Source organism: Hippoglossus stenolepis, chromosome 4 (genome assembly GCF_022539355.2).
Source record: "Hippoglossus stenolepis isolate QCI-W04-F060 chromosome 4, HSTE1.2, whole genome shotgun sequence".
NCBI classification, from domain to species: Eukaryota; Metazoa; Chordata; class Actinopteri; order Pleuronectiformes; family Pleuronectidae; genus Hippoglossus; species Hippoglossus stenolepis.
In genome coordinates this window covers 3,310,690-3,336,047 of record NC_061486.1, presented here as the reverse complement: position 1 = coordinate 3,336,047, position 25,358 = coordinate 3,310,690, and the positions used below count along the sequence as shown (strand labels likewise).

At 42.4% G+C, this 25,358-nt stretch overlaps 4 protein-coding genes across 7 annotated transcripts; 3 read left to right on the top strand and 1 right to left on the bottom strand.

The window, feature by feature from the left end:
* The first annotated feature begins 6,924 nt into the window (after positions 1-6,924).
* On the top strand, positions 6,925-10,429 carry LOC118106717 (cytochrome P450 2G1-like). The gene is given in 10 exon segments (XM_035155461.2): positions 6,925-7,150; positions 7,251-7,413; positions 7,511-7,660; positions 8,375-8,535; positions 8,716-8,892; positions 8,994-9,135; positions 9,229-9,357; positions 9,360-9,412; positions 9,489-9,630; positions 9,721-10,429. Coding segments are annotated over 10 exon segments (1,470 nt in total). The 5' UTR covers positions 6,925-6,979; the 3' UTR covers positions 9,903-10,429.
* Positions 10,430-11,108: 679 nt separating this feature from the next.
* Positions 11,109-13,008, top strand: LOC118106690 (cytochrome P450 2A13-like). Its single transcript, XM_035155412.1, has 4 exons — positions 11,109-11,186; positions 11,353-11,515; positions 11,605-11,755; positions 12,774-13,008. Exons 1-4 carry the CDS (start codon positions 11,109-11,111, stop codon positions 13,006-13,008), a joined length of 627 nt encoding a protein of 208 aa, XP_035011303.1.
* A 402-nt stretch (positions 13,009-13,410) lies between these two features.
* Positions 13,411-17,681, top strand: LOC118105943 (cytochrome P450 2G1). The gene is made up of 9 exons (XM_035153998.2): positions 13,411-13,640; positions 14,259-14,421; positions 14,551-14,700; positions 15,176-15,336; positions 15,438-15,614; positions 15,937-16,078; positions 16,524-16,711; positions 16,798-16,939; positions 17,181-17,681. The coding sequence occupies exons 1-9, from the start codon at positions 13,473-13,475 to the stop codon at positions 17,360-17,362; spliced, it is 1,473 nt and encodes a 490-aa protein (XP_035009889.1). The 5' UTR covers positions 13,411-13,472; the 3' UTR covers positions 17,363-17,681.
* LOC118105945 (cyclin-dependent kinase-like 1) lies at positions 17,637-24,672 on the bottom strand. 4 transcript variants are annotated; one of them, XM_035154005.2, is made up of 10 exons: positions 24,192-24,672; positions 23,340-23,522; positions 22,763-22,884; positions 21,831-21,903; positions 20,991-21,081; positions 20,455-20,655; positions 20,022-20,104; positions 19,869-19,925; positions 19,599-19,751; positions 17,637-18,770 (listed from the first exon to the last, which is right to left on the bottom strand). In XM_035154005.2, the coding sequence occupies exons 2-10, from the start codon at positions 23,505-23,507 to the stop codon at positions 18,675-18,677; spliced, it is 1,044 nt and encodes a 347-aa protein (XP_035009896.1). In that variant the 5' UTR covers positions 23,508-23,522; positions 24,192-24,672; the 3' UTR covers positions 17,637-18,674. The 4 variants fall into 4 exon arrangements, with proteins under 4 accessions (XP_035009896.1, XP_035009895.1, XP_035009893.1 ...); XM_035154004.2 differs by having other exon boundaries at positions 22,763-22,881; positions 24,237-24,671; XM_035154002.2 differs by having other exon boundaries at positions 24,237-24,670.
* Positions 24,673-25,358: the final 686 nt, after the last annotated feature.

Below are 25,358 nucleotides of genomic sequence, written 5' to 3'. Positions count from 1 at the left end.
TAAAAAAATAGGATCTGGTCCATTTTTCTTGTAAAACTCTGCACTCTGTGTCCACTTTTCTCTTTTTTGACAGAGACATTTTGGGGTGAGGGTGTCACGCTTTTGACAGCAAAAGACCGGACACATTAAAAAAGGCGGGTTGATGCCATCTGCTGTTTAGTTCTGGTTCTCAGTGTAAATCGCTACTCTTACTCTTTACTTGTTTTACAGTCTATGGCATGCTCTAACTGATACAGTGCGACCCCCAGTGGACTGATTAGGAATAGCAGCTACTTTTATAGAAATGCAATTTATGTCTTTCTGTAATTTTCACACTTAGCAAAGTCATCCGGCGGGCTGAGCTGGACCCCCTGGCGGGCCGGATGTTTGACACCCCTGCTCTATGACATTGATATATTTTATCAAATAAAAATAAAGATCTTTTGGGAAAACGTATCCACAATTAGAATCTCCCTCAGTAGATCAGTCCCCTTATTGAACCACATTCATATTCACTAGATCCAGATTTTACTTGGACCTGCACCAGATCAGTCCCCTAAACAGGTCAACAAAGAAATGCTGGATCTGTCCCCCGATTCAGATCTGCACCAGAATGTATTTATTTTCCTGACCCATCTTTCCATCAATATTTTTGCGATAATGCATAAAGTAGTTTTACGTAATCCGGCCAATTGACAGACAAACAAACGCAGATGAAAACAGAACCTCGTTGGCGGCTTTAGTCAATATTTTTTTAAATCCCAAATCCTTTAGCAGACACTTTTCCAGAGTCGTCTTGAATCCGGACTTATTGCACCAGGTGATAAGTTTATGATTGTGATATTTCTCCCCTGTGGTGTAATAAACTCTTGGTTTTTTATTCTTCTAAGAACCACAGAACTCATACAGCTGCTGACTTCAACAATTATTATTAATGAGTCAACTGTCAACTTCTGCCAGATGTGTTTGACCAGGATGCTGAGATGTCACCTCTCATTAAAGCCAAGTCAACGTTTCATGCCTTTGTTCTTATGATACGTCTGTTTTTATTCCTCCCTGGATTTTATATGAGAGTCATGGTGGCTCAAGGGACTGAGGCAGAATAGAACCAGCAACATCAGCAGTTCACATAATTGTTTCCCTTTTATTTTCCTCTTTACACTGTGCACGAACTTTAGTAAAAAACTAACTTTGCAATATCACTTTATGATATAAATAAATCAGTCCACACCCCTCTGCCTCTCTACCTCTCTGCTCTCTCTCTTTTGAAAATCCACCTGTCCATCTTTAATCCTCTGTGTGGAGAACTAGAGCAAGTCCTCCCCATCCATCAACATGTGTCCTCCATCTATTATCGTTATTACTCAGCTGATCGCTGTCTGGGACGCTCACAATCCGTCATGTGTGTCCTGTCCTGGAAACACATTTTCAGCCTTAATCCCTGAAGGTGACGACTGCCAGCGCTCGTAGGACACGTAGAATTACCTGTTGTAAATATTTGCACGTAATTTTCTTTTTAGTGTTTATATCTAGTTTACATTTCAACAGTTATTTTAGAATTCAGATCATATGCCAATGCAGTCTCCCCTGTTTTGTTGTCCTTGTTTTCATTGAGTAATCTTTTTAATATAACATTTTAGAATAGCTCTTATTTTAAATATGAATGATTAAGGTGTCACTCATGGAGGGACTTTATGTTTCTGAAGAGATTATTTAATATCCTCCGTTATGACACAGACGCACCATTATATCCAGGGTTCAGGTTTCCCATGAGGCCACTGGTTCGGTTCTGACCCAGCCCAACATTATATCCATTATTGAATGTTGTTGAAAGAGAAATGATTGCATCAATGCTGTTTTCTTGCTCTTTATGTGGGTATATTTGTAATAATTCTTAATCACGATACTTGTCCAATTAAGACATAAACTAAATAAAACATATATTTACATAGAGTATAAACTAAACCATAGCCTCAAAAGAATGAATTAATCAACACACAAACCTTTTTATCCACATATTCAAAGTTTGAGATCCTACACAGTCGTTTCGATGGGTGAATATATGAATATAAATAACTATAACTGGACCTCTGTGTCTTGTTTGTCTGCAGGGGGCTTCATGTTTAAACAGTGGAAGGAGAAGCACCTGGTGCTGACCATGGAGGGAAACCTGCTGGTGTGCCGTGATGCAGAATCCCCCCCAGACCAGGTGGTCGCTCTGCAAACCAGCTGTGAGTCCATCGTGGAGGGACGAGAAATCCTGGACCTGCCCAGGCTGCCTCCAGGGGGCAGGAGGGACTGCTGCTTCGCCCTCATCCTGCCCCAGAACAAGTTCCTGCTGCTGCTCACTGACAATCCAGATGACTGCAAGTGGGTATATATAAATATATATAGATATATATATATATATCTATATATATGCACGTATCTTTCTTGTGTGTTGTCAGTGTGATCCACAGGTTTCTGAGTGAAACATAATAATGTTTTTATCATGTTTATCTTTCACAGTCTTTGGCTGAATTTGATCAGGAAAGTGAGAGAGGTGAGTCTGCAGCAGTTTTCACTTCATCCCTGTTTTCACTTTTCTGATAATATAAGTGAAATATGTCACGTGTACAAAGGGAACTCTTTGTGTATTTCAATAACTTATTGATATATTGTTCCCGTCCAGGGTGTCATGTCCCCGCTGACCCTTCAGAGACGTTGCAGCATCACTCCCTGCATCACCGACAGAGACCCCCTGCCCGACTCCGGCAGTGAGAAAGACCCCGGGTCCCCCAGGATCTGTGAGGGGACGCCTCCTCTGTGTCAAGTCACTGAACGAGGAGGCCACAACAGTTTGTGGTATTTACAAAAAAGAAAGAGACACATGCACTTGAGTCATAAAGAAACACACAGAGGTTGATTTACCACTTAATAGTACGTAAATGTTCAAAAATACATGTTTGCCCGAGTTTTGACCTAACTAAAAAGTAAGTGTACATGTTATTTCTTATTTTATGTTCAAGTTTTGATGATGAGGATGTCTCCGGTTTGGTTTTAATTACCTCGGCCAAGGAGGTTATGTTTTCTTCTGCGTTTGTGTGTTTGTTTGATTGTTTGTTAGCAGGATAAGGAAAAAAAACTACCGAACATGGTGAGATAGAAAAATCTGTCATGTTTACGGGACAAATTTTACGTGCAATTTGGTGCAGATCAAAAGGAAAATCCGTTTCTAGGAATTTAAGTGATGTTCCATAAGGGGACTGTTGGGCCTTGGCAGAGGTTTCAGTTCTATTCTACTTATTTGACGCATAAAAAATGAGGCGAAACGTCGTGGTTGACAGTGAAGAATGGCTTGCAAATGGTCGAGTGCCACTCCATGATCACTACTGTGCACACTCTGCCCACAAGTAAGCCAAGATGGCAGCTCCTGTATCCAAGATCATTTGGCTTCATTCTCCTATACTGGGAGGAGGTTGAGATGCGTCGTCCGTTTAAGGTCCAGTCAAGTAGCAGCTCTGGTTGTGTAATGACTGAAAGGCTCAAAAGGATGAAGAGAAAAGAGAAATATTAAAAACCTCCAACTGACGTATTAAACCGTGAATATGACAACAAGCCGACACTTCCCTGATTTGTTTTGCCTCTGCAGCCACCGGACCTCGACGGCCTCTGCCTAACGTTTCCGTGGCCCCCCCCCATCGTGTGTCGGATTGTCTCCGTCACGGCAACAGCAGCGATGCTCGGGCGGTGCGGGCGGTGTGCCTGCTGATGGGAGGGGCGGCGGCCTCCTCTGCTCTGGGCTACCTCAGCTCCTGCTCCCCCTCCTCCCCGCTGGCCAGCCGAGGCCCGGAGATGGCCCACGGCTCGGGCGGCTTCTCGGAGCTTCCTGCAGGGGGCTCCTTCCACGCCTGCAGCCAGGACGTCGACTCCCCGCACTTCAACAGCTTCGACTTTGAAGGAGACTCCGACTTTGACGCGTTCGATTGTGGAGGATTTGCTTTTTAGTCGTGACTCAGAAACTATTTGAAAGACCTTTAATTCTCCTTGTGTAGGTTTTCCTTTATAATATGTTGGGACATGGTTTTTGTGAGACCAAAGTTCGGCCTATATGTGCAGTCAAAAGCCTGAAGCCGCATGTCCCTTTGTTCCGGATAAAACCAGACCCTCCGGAACTCAGTCTCCCAGGGGGCATCAACGTCACACAGAGGTGTGAAAAAACCCCAGGGACACAAGTTTCAACTCCTATTGGTCACTCTGGGCCCCATGACCTGTGAGGTCACCGGGCCAATATAAGGCCTGTTCCCCCTATCTTCTCTCTCTTTCTACAATCCCTCCAAGGAGAGAAGGCTGTCGAGCCTCTTTTCCTGCATCGCCGAGTGGAGAAGCCTGGCTTCTCCAGCTCACATCTTCTCTTTCCATCCAACTCTTCGAGAGGAGCTTAAAGGTGCAGCTTCCAGCTCATCTCACCAAGGAAACCTCCTCGCACTCCAAGCTCTACCAACCCTTCAAGCAGCGACGCGATGTCCTGCAGGAGAACTTCAGCCAGCAACTGAGCTGCACAGCGCAACAGAACTACGAAGGCAGTAGCCACACAACCAGCAAGACGATTTCACCGAACTGCGAACTGCACAGCAACCTCTTTTCCCTTTCCAAGGACTGGTAACACAACTGGGCTTCATAATTATACTAGGCTAAGCAAGACTGTTTATTCGATTCTGTGTGATGTTTATAAGTTTGATTTATGTTGCTGTGATATTGTGGTTACAAGTTATTTTGAAAGTTAATGTTAGTTATGCTCTTCAGTCCTTCCTTGCATGCATCTAGTAACTGTTTTTCTTTCACAAATGTTTTTTTATTAATGTTGCATAAGTGAATTTTGCCAACCTCTACACTGTCAAGAACTCCATATCCTTCAACTTAGCTAACTATCTATATGGTAATTTTGGTTATAGTTATTAATTTAATTGTTAATCAGAGTTCCAAATTTGTAGTTAGTACTTTTATGAGACTTAATCAATAAATTGGCTATATTTTCCCTTCCTATGAAGGGTGGTGCCCCGAGGTAACTTTAATCAATTAAAGTTATAATTTAATTAATTAAATATTGAATATTCATATTTTAAATATTAATATTTTATTTTGATAACCAAATTTATTGAATGCCGAAAGGCACACCATTTTATGGTATCACGTTTGATGAATTATTGCACAACAAATATAAAGGCATTAATTAATCACTTGTTGGGTTATATATAATGTATTAATTCATGAAGGTGTTCTTCCTGGCGTTATGCCCATGCTCCTCGGGTAAATCATTCATGATCGTGACTCCTGACATTTAAGCCTCTGAATCACAACAGTAGTGTTCCTCCACTTCATTTGATATTTTATATTTTTATATTCATTACCTCTGTGAATACTTTCTCATCGTCCAGATTCTCTCCATTCCATCGTTTGGCACTTTGCTCGATTCCCTTTTGCCCTGGTTTCACAAATCACCTCATCATCCGCCATCTGGTCAAACCGGTGTCTTTCATGAAACGACGTGCAAAGGTGAAGCTCTGAATAAATCCCGCTGTCATCGTGACTGTGCGTCTCTCTCTCTCTACATGCATGATGTTTGTTGGCTGGCAGGTTTTGGAGGAGGGATGGTGTGTGTGTGTGTGTGTGTGTGTGTGTGTGTGTGTGTGTGTGTTAACCCTGAATGGCCGTTTGAGCTGAGATTTTGTATCGTAGCTAAATTAATCTGCTTCACCCAAAATGAACTAGATGTGGACTTTGTTTGTGTGTGTTTGTTTATGTGTTTGTTCTAATGTTGTGCACCAGGTTGGACCATCACCCTCTGTAAGAACAGCTGCACAGGCCACTCACTGGTTTCCTGTGTCACATGTAAGAAGGTCTCAACTTGAAGCCATATCAAAGAGAAAATGCTATTTTCTCCAAAGTGAGATAAGTCATGTGACACTCTGAAGAAGATTTAAATCCTTCTCCTTATAAACCCAGTAAGTTTCCGATTACGTGTCCATTACTGATTTGACCTGACCACAAACAGCACTGGTGATTATCATATTATGAAAGTGATGCAATAGCTTGGAGGCTTGTTGCTCAACGTTGGCTTGATTGCCAAGACGCTGTTATAATTTAGTTATATGTTGACATAACAGCACAATTACAGCTTAAGTGTTGTGGGCGGTGTAGCTCAACCGTTAAAGTTTCAAGAGCTGAACTCTAGTTTACCAGGGTTTTCTTTTTGTTGATTTAAAAAAATCTATACATAATTTATGCAGTAATTCCACACTCTTATTTCACAGTTCACCTAAATGCAATGCTGCTTTAACCTTGTTAGAAATAAAAACAATTCAAATGCAAAGCTAGAAACTGGAAAAATGGTAATTCACAATGACAGATTAATAATTTTAAATGTCTTTAGATTGCGGGAAGCAGACAAGTACATGGAGAACATGAAAACTCAACACAGAAAGGCTTGGGTGGCCAATGAGTTCTAAATTCATACTCAACCTTTTTAAATCAGGATTGTAAACCATATTATATGTGTTGAGATACTGAATATAAGTACAGGGAAGTGAAACCGGCCAATCTGTGAAGTGGATCAGAACCAGTGGGTTTCAGTTAAAGCTGGAACCTCAGTCACCAGATATCTGCTGTTCAAACTTGTTGCAAACCCCAAATTTCAGCATGAAAAGTCAACCCTCTTGTTCTTCAAATCAATACAAATGATATCTTTTAATTCACATAAACTTTTAATTTGTTCCGTCAGCCTCAGGGAAGAGAGGGAAAGTAAATAACTTGTATTTGTTCATGTAAAATCAAAGATCACTGGCTTCACTCCAATGAACGACAACAGTCAGGTAAAGCTGTAGGTTTACAATAGAATCACATGGTTCACCTGTGGCCTAATGCAGCGCTCATGCCAGCTCCCTGAGAAGTGTACAAATACTGAGGAGAGCTGGTCACAGAGGGACAGTGGGTGGAAGAGAGACGAGGAGAGCAGAGCGACATGGACTTTACTACCACGGTGGTATTAGCCGGGCTAATCGTAGCTCTACTGTGGGTTTTAACAGTGAAAAGCAGGAGGAGGTATAATTTACCTCCAGGACCTGTTGCCCTCCCTCTCGTAGGGAACCTGCCACAACTGGACAAAAATGCACCTTTTAAAAGTTTCCTCAAGGTGAGTTCAGCCACTGTTTTTTGTCACATTTCGTAACAAATAGCCGAGAGCAGCTGTGGCTCAGTCGCAGCTTCTTCATCTGAACCTGAACTTTCTCTAGTTCAGTGAAACGTACGGTCCAGTGATGACCTTGCACCTGGGCTGGCAGCGGATGGTTGTTCTGGTCGGGTACGATGCAGTGAAGGAGGCTCTGGTGGACCAGGCGGACGACTTCGCGGGCAGGGGGCCGCTGGCGTTTCTGGTCAGAGCCACCAGGGGCTACGGTAACACGAGACTGTTACAGATGTGTGTGTCCGAGGAGCAGTGGTTTCTCAGTGGTTTCATACCTGCATGTCTCTGTTTCCACACCCTCTGTGTCAGGTTTGGGGATGAGTAACGGGGAGCGATGGCGTCAGCTGCGACGCTTCACCCTGTCGACCCTCAGAGACTTTGGGATGGGACGTAAGGGCATGGAGGAGTGGATCCAGGAGGAGAGCCAGCACCTGAGGGGTCGCATAGACTCATTCAAAGGTGCGTTTGCAGCAGTTGTTGTTAAAGCTTCACACATTGGTTTGCAGTTAGTGGTGCAGTCAACAGAAAAGCTTTGTTGGAATCGCTCTGTGTGTTTATCTCTTCTACTTCAGCTCTTTAATCCTCATCTCTTTCTATCGGGCAGTTTGTGCAAAGTAAACACTGAATAAGTTACACAACCTGCAAAAAAACACACACACTTCAGTCACTGCTTTGATTTACCAAGACTCAGAACAAGGGATTTTACAGCTGCACTTTAATTTGAACAAATAACTGATCAATCTGAATTTACACATTTTTCTTGTTGATGTATTCATGGATATCAATATATCAATAAAAGTGAATGATTTATTCAAATTGCTGAAAACTTTCCCACAGGTAGTGCTGGGCGATATGACTTCAAATCAATATCAAGATTATTTCAAACTTTTACCTCGATTACGAATAATAAACTGTTATTTTATGAGTTGAATTTACGCTGAAAATTTGAGAGAACATTTGCGGGCGGCACGGTGGACCAGTGGTTCGCACGGTCAACTCACAGCAAAAGGTTCCCTGTTCAGAGCCGGGTTCTTTCTGCAGTTCCCTGTTAATTGGAGACTTTAAATTGATAATTGATGGAGGCATTGTAGGTTGTAGGTTTTTGTGATCTCTCCAGTATCATCTTCTCTCTTCGGATGAGAACTAACAGCGTGTTCTCCTCGTCTCCTCCAGCCGCTCCCTTCGACCCGACCTTCCTGTTTAGCCGCACCGTGTCCAATGTGATCTGCTGCATGGTGTTTGGCCAACGCTTCAGTTATGAAGACAAGCAGTTCCTGCAACTCCTCAACATCATATCTGAAATCTTAAGGTTCGGCAGTAGTCCTCTGGGTCAGGTAAGTGGAGGGGGGATGGTCCTAGAGAGACATAACTGTCTTTAGTCTGGTTTTCATACAGTGTCTTTATATCACCCTAAAGACATTAGAAGAGAATAATTCTGTAACAGTTTCCCAAAATACTAATAGGCTATATACACAGCATTTTACAAAGCTGTGGTGTGTGCGTCTCTCCCTCAGATGTACAACATCTTCCCCTGGCTGATGGAGCGTCTTCCCGGCCACCAGCACTACATTTTTGCTCGAATTGAGAAGGTGAGAGAGTTCATCGAGACGAAGATCCAAGAGCACAAAGAGACACTGGACCCCGGCTCCCCACGAGACTACATAGACAGCTTCCTCCTCCGAAGTGAGCAGGTCAGGAAGAACTTCAGGAAACCACACTGAGTGATTTAATTTTTTAACAGTTGCTGCGTTCAGTGTATTTTAATGTTTTAAAGATTTCTTTTGTCTCTCAGGAAAAGAACAATCCCACGACTGAGTTCCACCACGACAACTTGGTGTCGACAGTGATGAACCTGTTCCTGGCGGGAACAGAAACCACAAGCTCCACCATCAGATACGCCGTCAGTGTGTTCATCAAATACCCAAACATACAAGGTACGTACAACAGGTCAGCTTCCCTCCACACGACCCACTAATAGCATCAATAGAACCTGATCAGAGTGGATTCTTCTTATTTCACTTGTGCAGAAAAGATGCAGCAGGAGATTGACGGTGTGGTCGGAAAGGACCGGTGCCCCAAAATGGAGGACAGGAAGTCCCTCCCTTACTATGCTGTCATCCACGAGGTGCAGGCTTTTCTGGACATCGTCCCCTTAGCCTCCCTCACTACGCACTGACGGACATTTCTTTCAGGGGTTACACAATCCCCAAGGTATCCTCAAGCTCATGATGTCATATTCATGCAACACTGCATCATATGACACTGACCTGATGTTTTGTCTCGACAGGACACTGCCATTATTCCCTTGTTGCATTCTGTGCTCAAAGACGGAAAACAGTGGGCGACTCCCTGGACCTTCAACCCTCAGCACTTCCTGGACCACGATGGAAACTTTAAGACAAATCCTGCTTTCTTGCCGTTTGCTGCAGGTAAAACACAAATCAGCACTTAACGTGACACTAACAAACGCTGACAACCTCGTATGTATCATTGGTTAATCTGCTCGTGTCTCTTCACAGGGAAAAGAGCGTGTGTTGGCGAGTCTCTGGCTCGTATGGAGCTCTTTATCTTCGTGGTGTCTCTGCTGCAGCGTTTCACCTTCTCCTGCGCCGACGGCCCCGACAGCATCAACCTGGTCCCTGAGTTCAGCAGCTTCGCCAACTTGCCTCGCAGATACGAGGTCATCGCTGCACCGCGGTGAACAGAGGACCTCCATGCAGAATATACACACTACTCTCGTACTAGTATACAGACTATGTGAGACTATACATGTGTTATATATACTGTGGACTATACTCAGAGTGGAAGACTGTACCCAGGCTATAAATACAATGTCAGACTATATAGACTATGTCAGACTATACTCAGACTATACAGACTGCACACGAATATAGAATATATCAGAATGCATAGACTATTCTTGAGTTATACTGTACTGAAAGTATATAGCAGACAGCTAGCAGGCTTTTAAAGAACAGCTTCTCCCCGAGCAGAATTTTGAAGGTTTATTCCTTTAATGTGTAAATTCATATATGTATTTTATATGGAGAGATCTATATTGCCCTAGTATATATATGTATTATATGTGATTCATATATATATAAGTATACTATATGAATTACATAATATATGTTCATATCCTTTATATTAATCGGTGCTTGGTGCCTGTATTAGTTGTTGACTTGCTTTCTTACACTGCAAAAATAAATGTATTACTTTTACTACCAATACTGTTTAATGTTATTTTATTTGACACAGATCTTTTAGATTTTTTTATATATCTTACTTGGATTGATGCATTTGATGTATTTTATTATTCAGTGTTTTATTTTCATCTCGATCTGTTTCTTGATTACTTTATGTTTTATTATTAAGTTATAGAAGTGACACCAGTGAATCGCTGTAGTGGAATCTGTTTCAGTAACGGCTGGACACCAGATATCTGATGTTCAAACTTGTTGGAAAAACAGAAAAACTCATCAATCTGCCTCTGAAGATGTCAACAAAAGTTGAGAAATAACCCTTTAAGAGCATCTGAGTACAGGACACAGCAAGGGGGGGAAGTTCTTCCAGATTTCAATAGCAGACTCCTCCTGAATATCAATCCTCCAGGCTATTGGTGTCCTGTCCTAACCCTGAGAATAGAGAGTAATAGAGTAATATTAATAGATATGTTTTATCTATTAATATTCTTCTCCATCGGCCTCGGGGAAGACAGAGGAATTGAATAACTTGTTTCTGTCCAGACGTTGAAACAAGGTGCTGCGACAGAGTCACTTTACGCTGGCTTTACTCCAACGAAAACAACAGTTTGGCAAAAGATAACTTTGGTGAACCAGGTGACTTCACCCGGGGCCCAATGGGGCACTAATGCATGCTTTCTGTCAAGTGTACAAATATTTGGGAAATGACAGCTGTTCACGCTGCTCTCGTAGGGTACCTGCCACAACTGGACAAAAATGCACCTTTTAAAAGTTGCCTCAAGGTGAGTTCAGCAACTGTTTTGCTCTGTTCATAATGAATAATTTAAATTGTTGTCGTTAAGTCGCAGCTACTGAAATTAACTTTTGACAGCAGCTGACCTTGCACAAAAAGAATAAAATGTGCAACAGAACGCTTACGATCCCCCAAAAAATCATGTCTTATTCTAGTTCAGTGAAACGTACGGTCCAGTGATGACCTTGCACCTGGGCTGGCAGCGGACGGTTGTTCTGGTCGGGTACGATGCAGTGAAGGAGGCTCTGGTGGACCAGGCGGACGACTTCATGGGCAGAGGGCCGCTGCCGTTTCTGATCAAAGCCACCAGGGGCTACGGTAACACGAGACAAATCTGTGTCCAAGCAGCAGTGGTTTCTCAGTGGTTTCATACATGCATGTCTCTGTTTCCACACCCTGTTGGTCAGGTTTAGGGATCAGTAACGGGGAGCGATGGCGCCAGCTGGTACGTTTCACCCTGTCGACCCTCAGAGACTTTGGGATGGGACGTAAGGGCATGGAGGAGTGGATGCAGGAGGAGAACCAGCACCTGAGGGGGTCGCATAGACTCATTCAAAGGTGCGTTTGCAGTCGGTTAATGTGGAACAGGAATAATGCATAACCCTCGCTAAATTTGTTTAGAGCTTAATCTTACCCCTGATAACGAAGTGACACTGAGAATAAAGAAAATTGTAAAAAAAAAATGTATTGTTGCATTTGACATCCTTCGCAAAATCCACTGAACAGATGCAAAAAGAGAAGATGCATAAAACAAGTGGAGGGTGACAGTGGTGCAGTCGACTCTCAGGGAAGGAACAGTTGGTCAGTGAGGAAGCTTTGTTGGAATCGCTCTGTGTGTTTATCTCTTTGACTTCAGCTCTTTAATCCTTATCTCTTTCTATCGGGCAGTTTGTGCAAAGTAAACACGGAATATCTTACATAACCCGCAAAAAAAACACACACACTTCAGTCACTGCTGTGATTCACCAAGACTCAGAACAGGGGATTTTAAAGCTGCACTTTAATTTGAACATTGTAGGAGATCAACTGATCATTCTGAATCTACTCACTATTCTTGTTGATGTCTTTACAATTCATATAGGTCAATAAAAGTGAATGATTGAATGACATTATTAAAAAGATTGACTCAGAGTTTCCTACATTCCAGAGAGTAAGTAGGCCGAGATGTCTAAGGAAACACACACAGCTCAAGGCCAACGTTTTTGCTTTCAAGTTAAAAGTTTAAAGCATTTGATAGACAAAGCAGAACCTAAGTTGCAATGCACCTTTAAATCAACTTTTAAAGACGCAACCTTTTCTCCCTGGTCACTGTTTATGCTCTGAAACAGATAACAGCAGGTTGTTGAAATGTCCGGATTGAGCTGGTTGTAAATTTGGAGGTTTGGGAAAGGCTGTCGAGATCATGACAAGATTGAATTGAGGCTGAATGTTAGAATCCCAAAAGAGCCTTTATGCCAAAAACAAAGTGAGTGTGGGGGAAAAACCTTCTGTTGCAAAATTACTAGCTTACTCTCAGGAGGCATGGAAACAACCTCAGGTGATCCTCAAACTGAACCTCTGGTAACAAACAGAACAGGAGACATCGAGGGGAAACTGGGATTGAACACAACCTGACAAAGACAGAGGGAAACACATCAGTCCAACCGTGTGAGTCTCTGGCTCGTATGGAGCTCTTCATCTTCGTGGTGTCTCTGCTGCAGCGTTTCACCTTCTCCTGCGCTGACGGCCCCGACGGCATCAACCTGGATCCAGAGTACAGCAGCTTCACCAGCGTGCCTCGACTGTACCAGGTCATCGCTGCACCGCGGTGAACAGAGGAGCTCCTACACACACAGTGTTTAGAGTATATAGACTATACAATCAACTATACTGAGATTATGCAAACTGTGCTCACACTATATAGCCGATACTCACAGTATAAAGACTCTACTCAGACTATATATACTCTACTGAGAGTATAGTCTCAGTTTCCTGCCAAATAAAAATACATGTATCAGTTCTAGTATTACTGTTTATGGTCATTTTGTACACGTACACACACACAATGACCATAATATGTGTATATGTATCCTGTGTTTATGTGTGTAACATATAAACTGGGAATACACACACACACGAGACACAGTTGGAGCAGTGCACATCCTCATCGGTTCCTCATAGAACTGGAGTTACTCAGGGTAACCTCTGTCTCTTTATTTTGAAAACAAGGGGTGTTGCACAATCAGTGTCAGAGTTTCCTGCAGAGAGAGGACAGGGCTTGGTTCACTGGGACAGTATGGACGTGTCACTGGTTTTAGTGGTGGGGCTGATCCTCACTGTGCTGGTGCTGCTGAGTCTGAGGAGTGGGGGTCCGGTGGGTTTACCTCCAGGACCCTCAGGCCTCCCCCTCATAGGAAACCTGCTGCAGATGGACAAGAGGGCCCCGTTCAAAACCCTGCTGAAGGTGAGACACACACACACACACACACACACACACACACACACACACACACACACACACACACACACACACACACACACACACACACACACAGTCATGGGAGTTGGTCACGTTGTTTACTTCCTTATCTCAATGGGCTTGAAGCTTTAAAATACACCAACATGGGCTCATGCCTTCATCCGGGTGCACTGATGAGACAAAGAGTTTTTATTTGCAGTCACTACAGGTGTGCAGGGTGACAACATGCAGTATTTGACCTGGCCTCTAGGGGCATCGCACAGTAAATACAATATAGAAAAGTCACAAAAACATTTAAAATATAACAATAATACTCATTAAAGTTACATTAAATGTTATATCGTTTTCATGTTTTTCATATGAAACATTTGTGCATATTGTTTCTCTATTGTAAAACACTTTGAACTGCATTTGTTGTATAGAAGTACATGTTGAAATAAAGGTTATATTAATAATGTCGTATGTGTTCTGGGACTAAAACACAGTATTTTCACCCTCACTTGTTAAGAGAAACATGTGTCTGCTCTCATGTTTACTTTGGTCTGTCCCTCACACGTCTGTACAAGAATCCCATTCACCTTTGCTGCTGTATTTAACCTCCAGCTCAGTGAAAGCTACGGCCCCGTGCTGACCGTGTATCTGGGCCGTCAGCGCGCTGTGGTTCTGGTCGGGTACGACGCCGTGAAGGAGGCTCTGGTGGACCAGGCAGACGACTTCACGGGCAGAGCACCTATTCCTTTCCTGTTCAGAGCCACCAAGGGCTATGGTACGATGGGAATTTAGTGACGACATTTCTTATTTTGTAGTTAACAGCAGGCTGCAATCTGTGTTTCCATCTTCTCTTGGTTTATTGCACCCTAGACTCTCAAATAGCAACGTTTCTGCATTTTCTAAGGTTTGGCGATCAGTAATGGAGAGCGCTGGCGGCAGCTGCGGCGTTTCACCCTGACAACGCTCAGAGACTTTGGAATGGGACGCAAGGGGATGGAAGAGTGGATCCAGGAGGAGAGCGGACATCTGGTGGCCCGCCTCAACAGTTTGGAAGGTGTGTAGAGAATGTGTCAGGGTAACTGTGCCCGTACTGTCCGTGTGGTTCGTATTTATCCCTCAGGTTGAAACAGCTTTAAGTAAACTGTAAATTAAGCAGGAGATTTTAACTTAAGTCCTGAAATACATTCTGCCAAAGAGAATATATGAGATTTCATGTCTGCTTGTTTTTTTTTAAGTGACTACAGGGTTGGGTTAAGTTTGTCCCTTTGAGCTTGAAAAACCAGTTGATAGATTTGATCTGTAATTAACCTTCCCAGTCCAAACTGCCAGCTGGGACATATTTGGACATGCAGGAAGTTTTCACTTTGTTCACTCTCTGCTCTCACGGACCAAACTGAAGCAAGCTGGTGCCGCTCGATCCTTGTGAACCTAATTCAGGAAGAAATTTGTTCTGTGAAAGAAAGTTGTTCAAATTGAATCCAAATTTCTCTCACTGAGACCAAACACTTTGTAATTTTTTTATCCTCCAGGTGCATCTTTTGATCCGACCTTCTACATGAGCTGCACCGTGTCCAACGTGATCTGCTGCTTGGTGTTCGGTCAGCGCTTCAGCATTGACGATGGCAAATTCCTCTACCTGCTGCAGACGATCTCAGAAGTCCTAAAGTTTGGCAGCAGTCCCTGGGGTCAGGTGAGAGGAGGAGGTGGAGAGGATGTGCAGCGGCATGGTGGGTGGGTGGGCGGGTGGACCCTACGGCATTTAACTTTAGTCCTGTCCTCTCCTCCTCACAGCTGTATAACATCTCCCCTCGACTGATGGAATGGCTGCCGGGTCGACAGCACAAAATCTTTGCCAGGATTGATGAGCTGACAAATTTTATCATGCAAAAGATCCGTGAGCACGAAGACACGCTGGACCCGAGCTCGCCCAGAGATTACATCGACTGCTTCCTGCTCAGACTCAGTCAGGTACGACCGAGTTCATCAACCGCAAGAAGCCTCTGGTCCTAATAACGTCATGAGATGGCCCCTGGTGGCTGTCTGCAGTATAGGTCATGGACAAAACCTAAAAGTCAAAATGCACGTTAAATAAATGTTTCTTAAGATGTTTTCTGTCATTTTATGTAGTTCTTATCACACTGTTTTTTTTCAAGTGTCGATTTAAGTACGAGAGGAAGTAGAGATGCATCATCCATCTTGATTTGCAGTCTAAGATTTGAACATCTTGAATTTGAATCCTGCCGTTTGTTTTTATCATCAAAGTAAAGTGGTTCTCATCTTGTTCTTTTAGGAAAAGGATGTTCCCACGACTGAGTTCAACTATGAAAACCTGGTGTCGACGGTGTTGAATCTGTATTTGGCAGGAACAGAAACCACCAGTTCAACCATCAGATTTGCACTAAGTGTGTTCATCAAATATCCAAAAGTACAGGGTACGTCTCAACCAGTGGAAACTAGTTTATAAGAGGAAACTGGTCCAGTGATTCTGGAAAAAACAAAAAAAACACACACACCTTTTCTGACACTATTGATTTAACATGCTCTTTGTAGATTCACATATATATTCCTCAATAGACTTGTTTCACCAGTTTTATCTATTGTGTGTATATATATATATATATATATATATGTTATTGGCAATGATTCCTGATTCCTAAAATGTCATTATCAAATCTTAATGAAGAATATTTTCCAGTTTTATTGTAAATAAGCCCTAACCCTAAAACCTGAACATTAAATGTCTTTTAACGAAAAATATTAACATAAATGCACGTCTACTCTTCGTTGTTAAAGCTGTGAAAGTTTTCAGATCCACAGATTTAGTAATTGTTCCTACACTAGTTAAATGTGTTCACCTGTGTTTCCCTCATTCTGAAGAGCAAATGCAGCAGGAGATTGACACAGTGATTGGACAGCAGCGTTGTCCTTATATGGAGGACAGGAAGTCCCTCCCCTTCACAGACGCGGTTATCCATGAAATTCAGCGTCTGATGGACGTTGTTCCCATGAACATCCCTCACTACGCCCTCCAGGACATCGCTTTCAGGGGCTACACGATTCCCAAGGTATTCTGCTTTCATCACATCGAGTGTCCTTCATACGACCTTCTTTTTCCAGATAACAAACGTTCCTCCTGATCTTGTGTCGACAGAACACATTGATCATTCCCTTGTTGCACTCTGTGCTCAAAGAGGAGAAGCAGTGGGCGACACCTTGGTCCTTCAACCCGCAGCATTTCCTGGACCAAAACGGCAACTTTAAGAAAAATCCTGCGTTCTTGCCATTTTCTGCAGGTGAATAATTTACTAAATATCCATCTATCTATATATCTATTATCATAAGAAAGTGGCTGAACACTGGACCAGCTCTCGTCGAACAGATGTTAGTTTGTGCTAATGGATGACAACATACTTACAATCTATGATTTGAACTATGATATTAACGAGAGGCCATTTACAAACCCAGCTCCTGCAGTAACTCTGTCTGAGGCGTTTCCTGTTTTTTCATTCTCACTGGTTTGTGGTGGTTTCTCAGGAAAGAGATCTTGTGTTGGAGAGTCCCTCGCTCGCATGGAGCTCTTCCTCTTCCTGGTGTCACTTCTGCAGCGTTTCACCTTGTCTTGTTCCGGAGGTCCTGACAGCATCGACCTCAGCCCTGAGTTCAGCAGCTTCGCCAACGTGCCCCGAAGGTACAACATCATCGCCACGCCGCGGTAATAATCTGCTCTTTCATCCGTTCATCGGACCTTCGACCTTTTGAAAAGTGGATGATTTGATACCAAAGGAATTATATTCCGCGGCAGCATAAGTCAGGACAGATGACTTCATATTTCTTTTCTCCTGTGCCTATAACTCTGATGCTTGCTATGACTTCACCTAATAGTGTGAGTCCATGTTTGTATATCTTCTGTGTCCGTGTGTCAAATGTTAACAGTGTTAAAAGTGTTTACCAACGGGTTTACCAAAGATTTTAAAGAAGCTTAATACGTCACTTAGTCACTTGTTGCATTTTAATTACACCTCAGAATACACAACTCACAAACACAGCTTATCTAATAGAGGTAATGTAAAAAGTTATGTAATATCATCAACTACTATTTGACAGATCATCTTATGAACAGAAATTGGTTGTTTCGGGTCGTTTTTTGTTTTCTTGCTCTGCGTGTCTTTGTTTTTTAAGAAAATGCAGGAATCACATGATAAAACATTGTGAGAAGGATTGTATGATAACGTATTTATGAACAAGTAACAGGTAAAATACCATCAATTTAAAAAAAGTCTGGGCCCTTTAACCCTTTGCTCAGTGATATGAGCAGGAGTCATGTCAGTAATCTGATGAGTTCAAGGTGATCCATCAATCAGCGGTTCAGCCTGTCAGTGTGTAGATGTGTGTGAACGTCCGTGTCAGACTTAAGGGATCATTGTCCAACACTGAGGCTGAAGCGTGTGAGGAACCCAGAGTATCAGTTGTCATGGCAGGTTCTATTAAACCTTAATAAGACTTGGTTAAGGATCCTACACGTCAAGTATTAGGTGTGAAAAATATTGTACTGCACTATATTATTGTTTTAATAGAACAAAGTTTACAACACGTTTACAGAATCTAAAGATTATGCATTTATTCAGCATATATTGTTTTTCTATAATAAAACATATCCACAAATGAATTCTATTGAAATTATATTTTTACCGGTTAAATAGATGAATCAGCTGTTAACACAGATTTTGCCAGAGAACAAGAGAGTTCTGGTCCATGTGTCTGAGAGACGATGGCACACTGGTGATTCTTCCTCCTGTGAGATGTTTTATCTGATTAGTGACCGGACTCCTCTGTCGTCGTCCACTATTTGTTTTGTTAGGAATATCAAGAGGACAAGTGAAAGCGATCACAGGATTAAAACTCATCCCGACTCTCACACCAGGAATAAACAGCATGAATTGTATTTCAGATGATTTCAGGGAAACAAAAGTTAAAAAGTCCACGTCTCTCAGTTCGGCCCCGAACACGTGGAGCAGTTGGTTGCGTTTGCTAAATGTTGGGCAGGTGATATTTATGCTTCACCAGTTTCTTCACATCCGGTGCTGGTGAGATGTTGCTGTTTGGTAACTGAGGCAGGTACTGTGCCTAGAGAGGGAGAGAGAGAGAGAGAGAGAGGGGGATTTTTATGCCTTTACATATCAGGGTAATTGTGTTTTTTTGGGGGTTGTCCATCCTGCCCTTGTGAATGTGATATGTCACAAACACCAAGAGGGAATTTCCTCAAATTTGGTTGAAGTATTAACTCAGGGATGAATTGGTTACGTTTTCGTGGTCAAGGGTCAGAGTCGCTGATCCCTCACAATAAAACGTCTGGCCTGGTGAACGGGAAGTCTCGTTAATGACATGAAGGAATCTCTTCAGGTTTTGTACAAACATTCTCTCGGAGTTGAAGATAACCTTTTTAGAATTTGCTGGTCAAAGGTCTAGAAGGAATTTTATTTACTTCCAAAATTCACTGAATATCCTTTATGAAAACTTCCTTCAAAGTCTGCAATGTAAAGCTCTTTGATATTCCTTGGTCATTGTTTGCTTTTGGTGAATAAACTTTTGAAAGTTGAAGTTTCTTGCTGTATTCTTTAAATATTTAATAACTGGTTATTTGCTCCTTGTTTTTTTATGGTTTGACCAAAGTCTTTTCTCTCCAGCAACTTGATTGGTTGGCGGAGGCGTCCAAGGCATTAATTCTAGCTTATTATTAAGATGGTGCTTCAACATGGTGACAAGTGGTAAATATACAGTAAGATGAATTGTCCTTGTACTTTAATTTGAAATGAATTCATCCGACTAATGGTGGTTAAAAGTTGATTCTTCTCTCAGCGATCAGGGTGAAGGTCATGTGACCAACTCAAGGACATGCACAGTGTTTAAGTTTTAACTTGTGGGAACGATTAGGCCGCCGTGTTCCAGACTCACCCCTGCCTGTCGGCGACGGGAGCCTTTGTCGTGTCGTCTTCCCGGGCGCTCGATCTCGCGGCCCCAGTTGGCTCCTCCTTCCTCCTGGAAATAAGGCAGCTCCAGCAGCTCCTCACAGGACAGGCGGTGAGACGGGTCCATCACCAGGCACGACTGCTCACACATACATGGACAGAGTCAAACACCTTAAATTTGGTTGTTAAAGAGTCGTGACCACGAGCGACATGTCAGTCAGGCTCTTACATAAACGAATACATGAACATAACATACCTTCATAACCTGGAGGGCCTGAGGGGAGCCTCCGTGGAAACGCTTTTCCAAAGGTTCCTAAGAACAAAAGCAAACAGAATCACTACAACTTGACTACACATCATCACGTCTTCATCTGGCACACATGCACTGCACATGTCAGAGGGTCGGTACCGTTGTGTCCGGCTCAGGAATACTGACTCCGCTGAAGAACACGTTGGAGCGAAACACCTGCTGGTGACGGGGGATCAGGTCACCTGAGGTCGGGAAGGAGAGAAGTTTAAATCTTCATCCTGTGGCACAATGTGAAAGTGGAGTGTGTGTGTCTGGTAAATGAGGAGTCAAGTCCTCGGGGCGCTTTCATTCCCAACCTGCTGGTTTCAGTTCAACTCTGCTGCATCTGCCCATTCGATTTAAATGAACTTGCAACCAAAAGCAGTGAAAGCTGACAGGTTTGTATTGTATCTGTGCTCTTGTGGTTTCATTCTTTTATTTTAACAACACAAGACTGTGTTATTGATGTTGTTTGGCGTGGATAAATTGATGGATTCATACGTAGATTACTTATTTTTGAAGCGCTCATTAATATGACTTCTTATCAGTGTACCCAGAGTTTTTCGGATGAGGTAGAGCTGGTCCACGTCGGACTTCCCAGGCCAGAGTGGATTCCCGTGGAGCAGCTCGGCGAAGACGCAGCCCAGAGCCCACACGTCCACAGGAGGCCCGTACTGGGTATCTCCGACCAGCAGCTCCGGGGCCCGGTACCAGCGGGTCGCCACATAGTCTGTGTAGTCATCCTCTGGCCCTGCTGGGTAAACCGACACACACCTTCACTGATGTACTGAATAATGAACACTAAGTCGCACACACATTGTAGAGGAGGGGATTACAAGGCAGGATGAATGACTACACGTTATTGTATGGTAACCTAACACTGAAACCTAAGGCAGGATGGGTAAACAGAGACACGCTACACAGAGGGGCACTAACTGGCTGAATGGTCCTCCTGTGGAATGCAGTTATTGTAGCACTGAAGTGTGCAGGCTGTCGACAGGAGAGGCTATAGGCTCCACGTTGAATAAGTCATTAGAGGAACATTAACACTAAATGCTCATAAATGCCGCGGCTCTCCGGACGACCTACTCAGGATGCGGGCGAAGCCGAAGTCGCAGAGCTTGACGACTCCGGTTTTGGTGAGGAGGATGTTCTCGGGCTTCACGTCTCGGTGGATGCACTGGAACATAAAGGCTGAGGATCAGGGATCAACATGACACACACACAAAGAAAAAGAGGCTTCTAATGATGCTGAAAGAAGAGGAATTCATGTGGAGGAACAATAGCAAGAGATCAGAAAACCTCAACACATTTGATTATCGAAACCTAAGGGCTCCTAATGGAACGGCTAATGACAAACATGATATAATAACTATTAAGAATTAACCTTTGCCCCTTTTCCCCTCAGTTGTTGGTGCATTAGGGACATGGAATATGACGTACCAGCGAAAAAACGATGGTAAACTCCCCTAATGCCAAATGGGAAAGGAGTCAATTTCCTTTTTTTAGCAGGTTTACCCGCATTTAAAAATTGTACCTGCTGATTTTGGTGTAAAAGAGGTTTTATATAAAGTAATGATTCAGCTAAAATTTGGCCACATACTTAAGTTCTATCGTAAAAGAATAATCAGATGCCGTATGTACATTTATCCCTTTTTAACTACTCAGTAAAATGTGGTGGACAAAGTTACTTAAATGTAACGTTGGGAGACTTTGTCATTTGTCTTTTACTGTGTAGTCACATTAGGGAATTGATCCCTCTGTGACCAGTAGAGGAGGAAATGATAAATGTAACGTACATAAGGTATAAACGTATTATTGTATGTACTCTAGAACAAACAAAAACCACAATGGTGATAAATCAAAGTATAAATAAATGAAATTCCATAAGGTTGTAACTCAAATACCAGTTTATAAAAATACACTGACATTGTGTTTGTGGCAGAAGTTGACGGCCTGCAGCGTCTGCCACACGATGCTCTTCAGCTGAGCCTCAGGGACCCTGCAGAGAGAGACGGACACAAACAGAACACCAGTTGTTGTAAAGGAGAAACAAAGCAAAGGTTTTTCCCTCATCTATCGTTCCAGCGATTTTAAAATCAAGACGTGGTGCTTTACGCAGTCCTCGTGTCACCCCGGTAACTTTAGGCCCGGTCTCTAACAGCAACAGCTCCTTTGTTTTCAGGAGCAGCTAGAGTTTCTGCTGCGCTGTCTTGGAGGGAAAAAAAGCTGCTGTGACTTTCTGTGACGTCTTCATCACAAAAGCTCAAATAAAATCCAACGACCAGAGGTTACACGACCTCCCAAACTCTGCTGCCGACGCTTTGCGTCTTTAAAATCTCTCGGCAACAGTCTTCACTCCCTCTTTTCTGAGTCACCCTTTTCCTTTCTTAAACAAATAAATGTACAGGATGATTAAACTGAATGTTAAATATGACATCTTCAAATGGGAGGCTCACTTTAGTAGTAGTGGAGATTTTAAGATTCTTTACTTACTAACAAAAATAACACTATGAATAATAAACAATTTAAAAATACTGCGTTACAACTAAAGGACCTGCTTTTAAAACAGCACTCAAGTAAAAGAATAAAAGCTCCATATACAATTTGAGTTATTTTAACTAATGTAATATTGAATAACGTGTCATATTTTCAAAAATATTCTAAAGGCCAAGTGGGTTTGTGTGTAAAGTAACTAGTACCTGTTGAATAAGCAGAGATAGTAGAAGTATAAAGTAGCATAACAAATATGTTTACCTAAGTAGTACCTAAGTAAACAACCTGAGGAAATGTGTTCAGTTCCATTAGATCGATTGTCATCTACAACTTGACGCGTTCAGGTCACACGTCAGCGGACTTACCCTCGGGGGTGTTTGTCCAGCTCGTTGAGAACCGTCTGCTCACAGAACTCAAACACCAAGTGGAGCCGTCGTTTCCTCCTGAACACCTCCAGCAGGTTGACCAGATTCACGTGTTTCAGCTGCTGTGGGATCAGCAGAGGATGTGGAGGCTCAGTGTCGGCGCGTTACAGAGAGTTGAGTTAAACCTACAGAGGATCTGAGGCCTGCAGCGACTCTGACGACCTTTAAAAAACTTTTATTTTTGAAGGATTACCATGAAACTTGGTGGAATGACATCAACCTTCTTGTGGAGAATACTTCATGGATCTTGATGGTCATGTTTAGGGGACTGATATTTATGAGTGGGCCACAGCAGAGTTTTGCTTTTATTATCTTTAATCATATCGTATTAGTCTTTAAAAGCAAATTATAATAATAATAGTAAGATGACAGTAAGCGTGATGAATTCCTCACAAAGTGACAGAAGCCAGTAACTTAATAACAGTGACTTAACGAGTGCATGTGGAGCTGCGTGGCTGCAGATGGTGTGAGAGGTGAACAAACCCGATCCTATTGAGTGATACTCATCTCTTCTCACCTTCAGCATACGTATTTCTCTCAGTGCGATCTTCTTGATCACCGGGTCGTCCTCGGACTCCACGAACTTCTTGATGGCCACTATTTGACCGGTGTCCCTGTGTTTGCACTTGAACACCACGCCGTAGGAACCCTCGCCAATTTTGGCCAGTTTTTCGTATTTCTCCATTGGGCAGTTGGTTTGCTGTCACGTGTCAAAAACGAGACAAATGTGAGTGGTGGTAAAAGTAGAAGTACTTTGTCATTTCTCAAATACAATAACATAACTTACTGCTAGTTGCAGTTGGACATAGTAACCTTACAAAACCTTTTCAATATTATTTTTCTAAATGTTGTTTAACCTGTGAGATAATTCCACAGTCGCTTTGAGTAGCATTCTGTTTAACTAGTGCCGGTTTTCTGTGTGTCACAATCATAAACTGTACATGAACATACTATATTTATGTAAATACTTTATATATATATATACATATTGTACTTTATATTCACAATACCTTGAATAAACTCTGAATCAGCTTATTGTGCTTTCAGTCATTACGGACCCACTCTGGAATTCTGTACTTGACCTACGGCCTAAAAACACATTTTATTCTACAGGCTTTTAATTGGGGGTATTGTTAAAGAGCACATCTTTATTTTATTTTATTTATTGCTATTGAGTCTTTACTTGTCATATGATCTATAGTGAATGTATATGTTGTTTCATAAGAGGCCACAGTGGAGTGCCATTCTAGTTTTATTTTAGTTTATTATATCGTCTTTAAAAGCTAATTATAATAGTGTAATTATCACAGACTAAGAACTTTTTTCCATTCTCCTGATATGAAAAGTGAAATAAAACTTATTCACTTACTGTCCAGTGTCTGTGGTGATCACCTGGAGGATCTCAGTCACTCACCTGAGCAGAGAGGCTCCTCATCGAGGGTGTGACTCCACCGAAACACCGCAGAGCTGCATGAAGGTTATTAGTTCCAGTGAAAGTTATTTGTTCCAGTGAGTTTCATAAGATGAAGGTTATTTGTTCCAGTGAGTTTCATCAGTTGAAGGTTATTAGTTCCAGTCCCCCGCTGTCAGCTCAGTTCCTCCCCCGGGAATCCCTCCTCCCTGGCGGCTGTGACCTCCTCCCTCTTCTCGGTTATTTCTCCTCAGCTCGGTCCCGTTGATTCTTCATCTCTGCTCCAGGGTTCACGATTCATCTGCGAACACGGAAGTAACGCGTCGCCCTCTGCGATGTTTAACTCGTCTCCATGGAAACGGCGCAACGAAAGAAGCGGACGCAGACACACCGCGATTCACAGAAGAGGGCTGCGCAAGGGAAGAGGCGTGCGCTGTATCCATGGAGACAGGTGACACGTTAGCTTCCCTGCTAGCTAATCAAGCTAGCTCCTAGCACAGTTCAGACGTAATTCAGATGATATTTAAGATAATTCCTGACATTTGAATGATTGATGAGCTGCGTGGAAAACTCACTCAGGCACAGTGATGTCTCCAATGTGCTGTTTCCATGGTTTTCAGTTTGTTTGTTGCCTGTAACCAGTGATTAGTCAGTTTGTTAGTTAACTCAAGTGCTGCAGAGTCTGAAGTAAACTTTACTTTACTTTACTACATCTGTTATAGTTATGTACTTGACAATTAAGCGTTTGAATCCAAAACGTGATTAATTAACGATGATTAACTTTACCAAAGACCCATCTACAATATAAACAGCTTCTTACATGTTTATATCAATACTACTACTACTACTACTACTACTACTACTAATAATAATAATAATAATAATAATACTTTAAATAAACTCCAATACAAAACATTAAAGACAAGTAATACAATATCATGTGAATTCAATAAAATACAAACTCAAAGACAGATGGAATAATACGCCATTTATAATTAATGGCAAAAGGAAAATGATAAAAGAAATATAAGTAATACCTAAAGACATAACATACAATAATAATTAACTTTATTTATATTTCCACTTTCAAAAACGGGCGTAATTGGTGTATTTCTACTTGAGTAA

Excerpts from the sequence above, each read along its gene's own strand:
- LOC118106690 (XM_035155412.1), top strand. The coding sequence starts at position 11,109 with ATGACAGCTGTTCACGCTGCTCTCGTAGGGTACCTGCCACAACTGGAC. Across the intron at positions 11,187-11,352 it reads CTTTTAAAAGTTGCCTCAAG|TTCAGTGAAACGTACGGTCC; the intron begins GTGAGTTCAGCA and ends GTCTTATTCTAG. Across the intron at positions 11,516-11,604 it reads CAAAGCCACCAGGGGCTACG|GTTTAGGGATCAGTAACGGG; the intron begins GTAACACGAGAC and ends CCTGTTGGTCAG.
- LOC118105943 (XM_035153998.2), top strand. The coding sequence starts at position 13,473 with ATGGACGTGTCACTGGTTTTAGTGGTGGGGCTGATCCTCACTGTGCTG. Across the intron at positions 13,641-14,258 it reads CGTTCAAAACCCTGCTGAAG|CTCAGTGAAAGCTACGGCCC; the intron begins GTGAGACACACA and ends TTTAACCTCCAG. Across the intron at positions 16,940-17,180 it reads GTTCTTGCCATTTTCTGCAG|GAAAGAGATCTTGTGTTGGA; the intron begins GTGAATAATTTA and ends GTGGTTTCTCAG.
- LOC118105945 (XM_035154002.2), bottom strand. The coding sequence starts at position 24,257 with ATGAGGAGCCTCTCTGCTCAG. Across the intron at positions 22,885-23,339 it reads GAGAAATACGTATGCTGAAG|CAGCTGAAACACGTGAATCT; the intron begins GTGAGAAGAGAT and ends CTGATCCCACAG. Across the intron at positions 21,904-22,762 it reads CTGGACAAACACCCCCGAGG|GGTCCCTGAGGCTCAGCTGA; the intron begins GTAAGTCCGCTG and ends CTCTCTCTGCAG.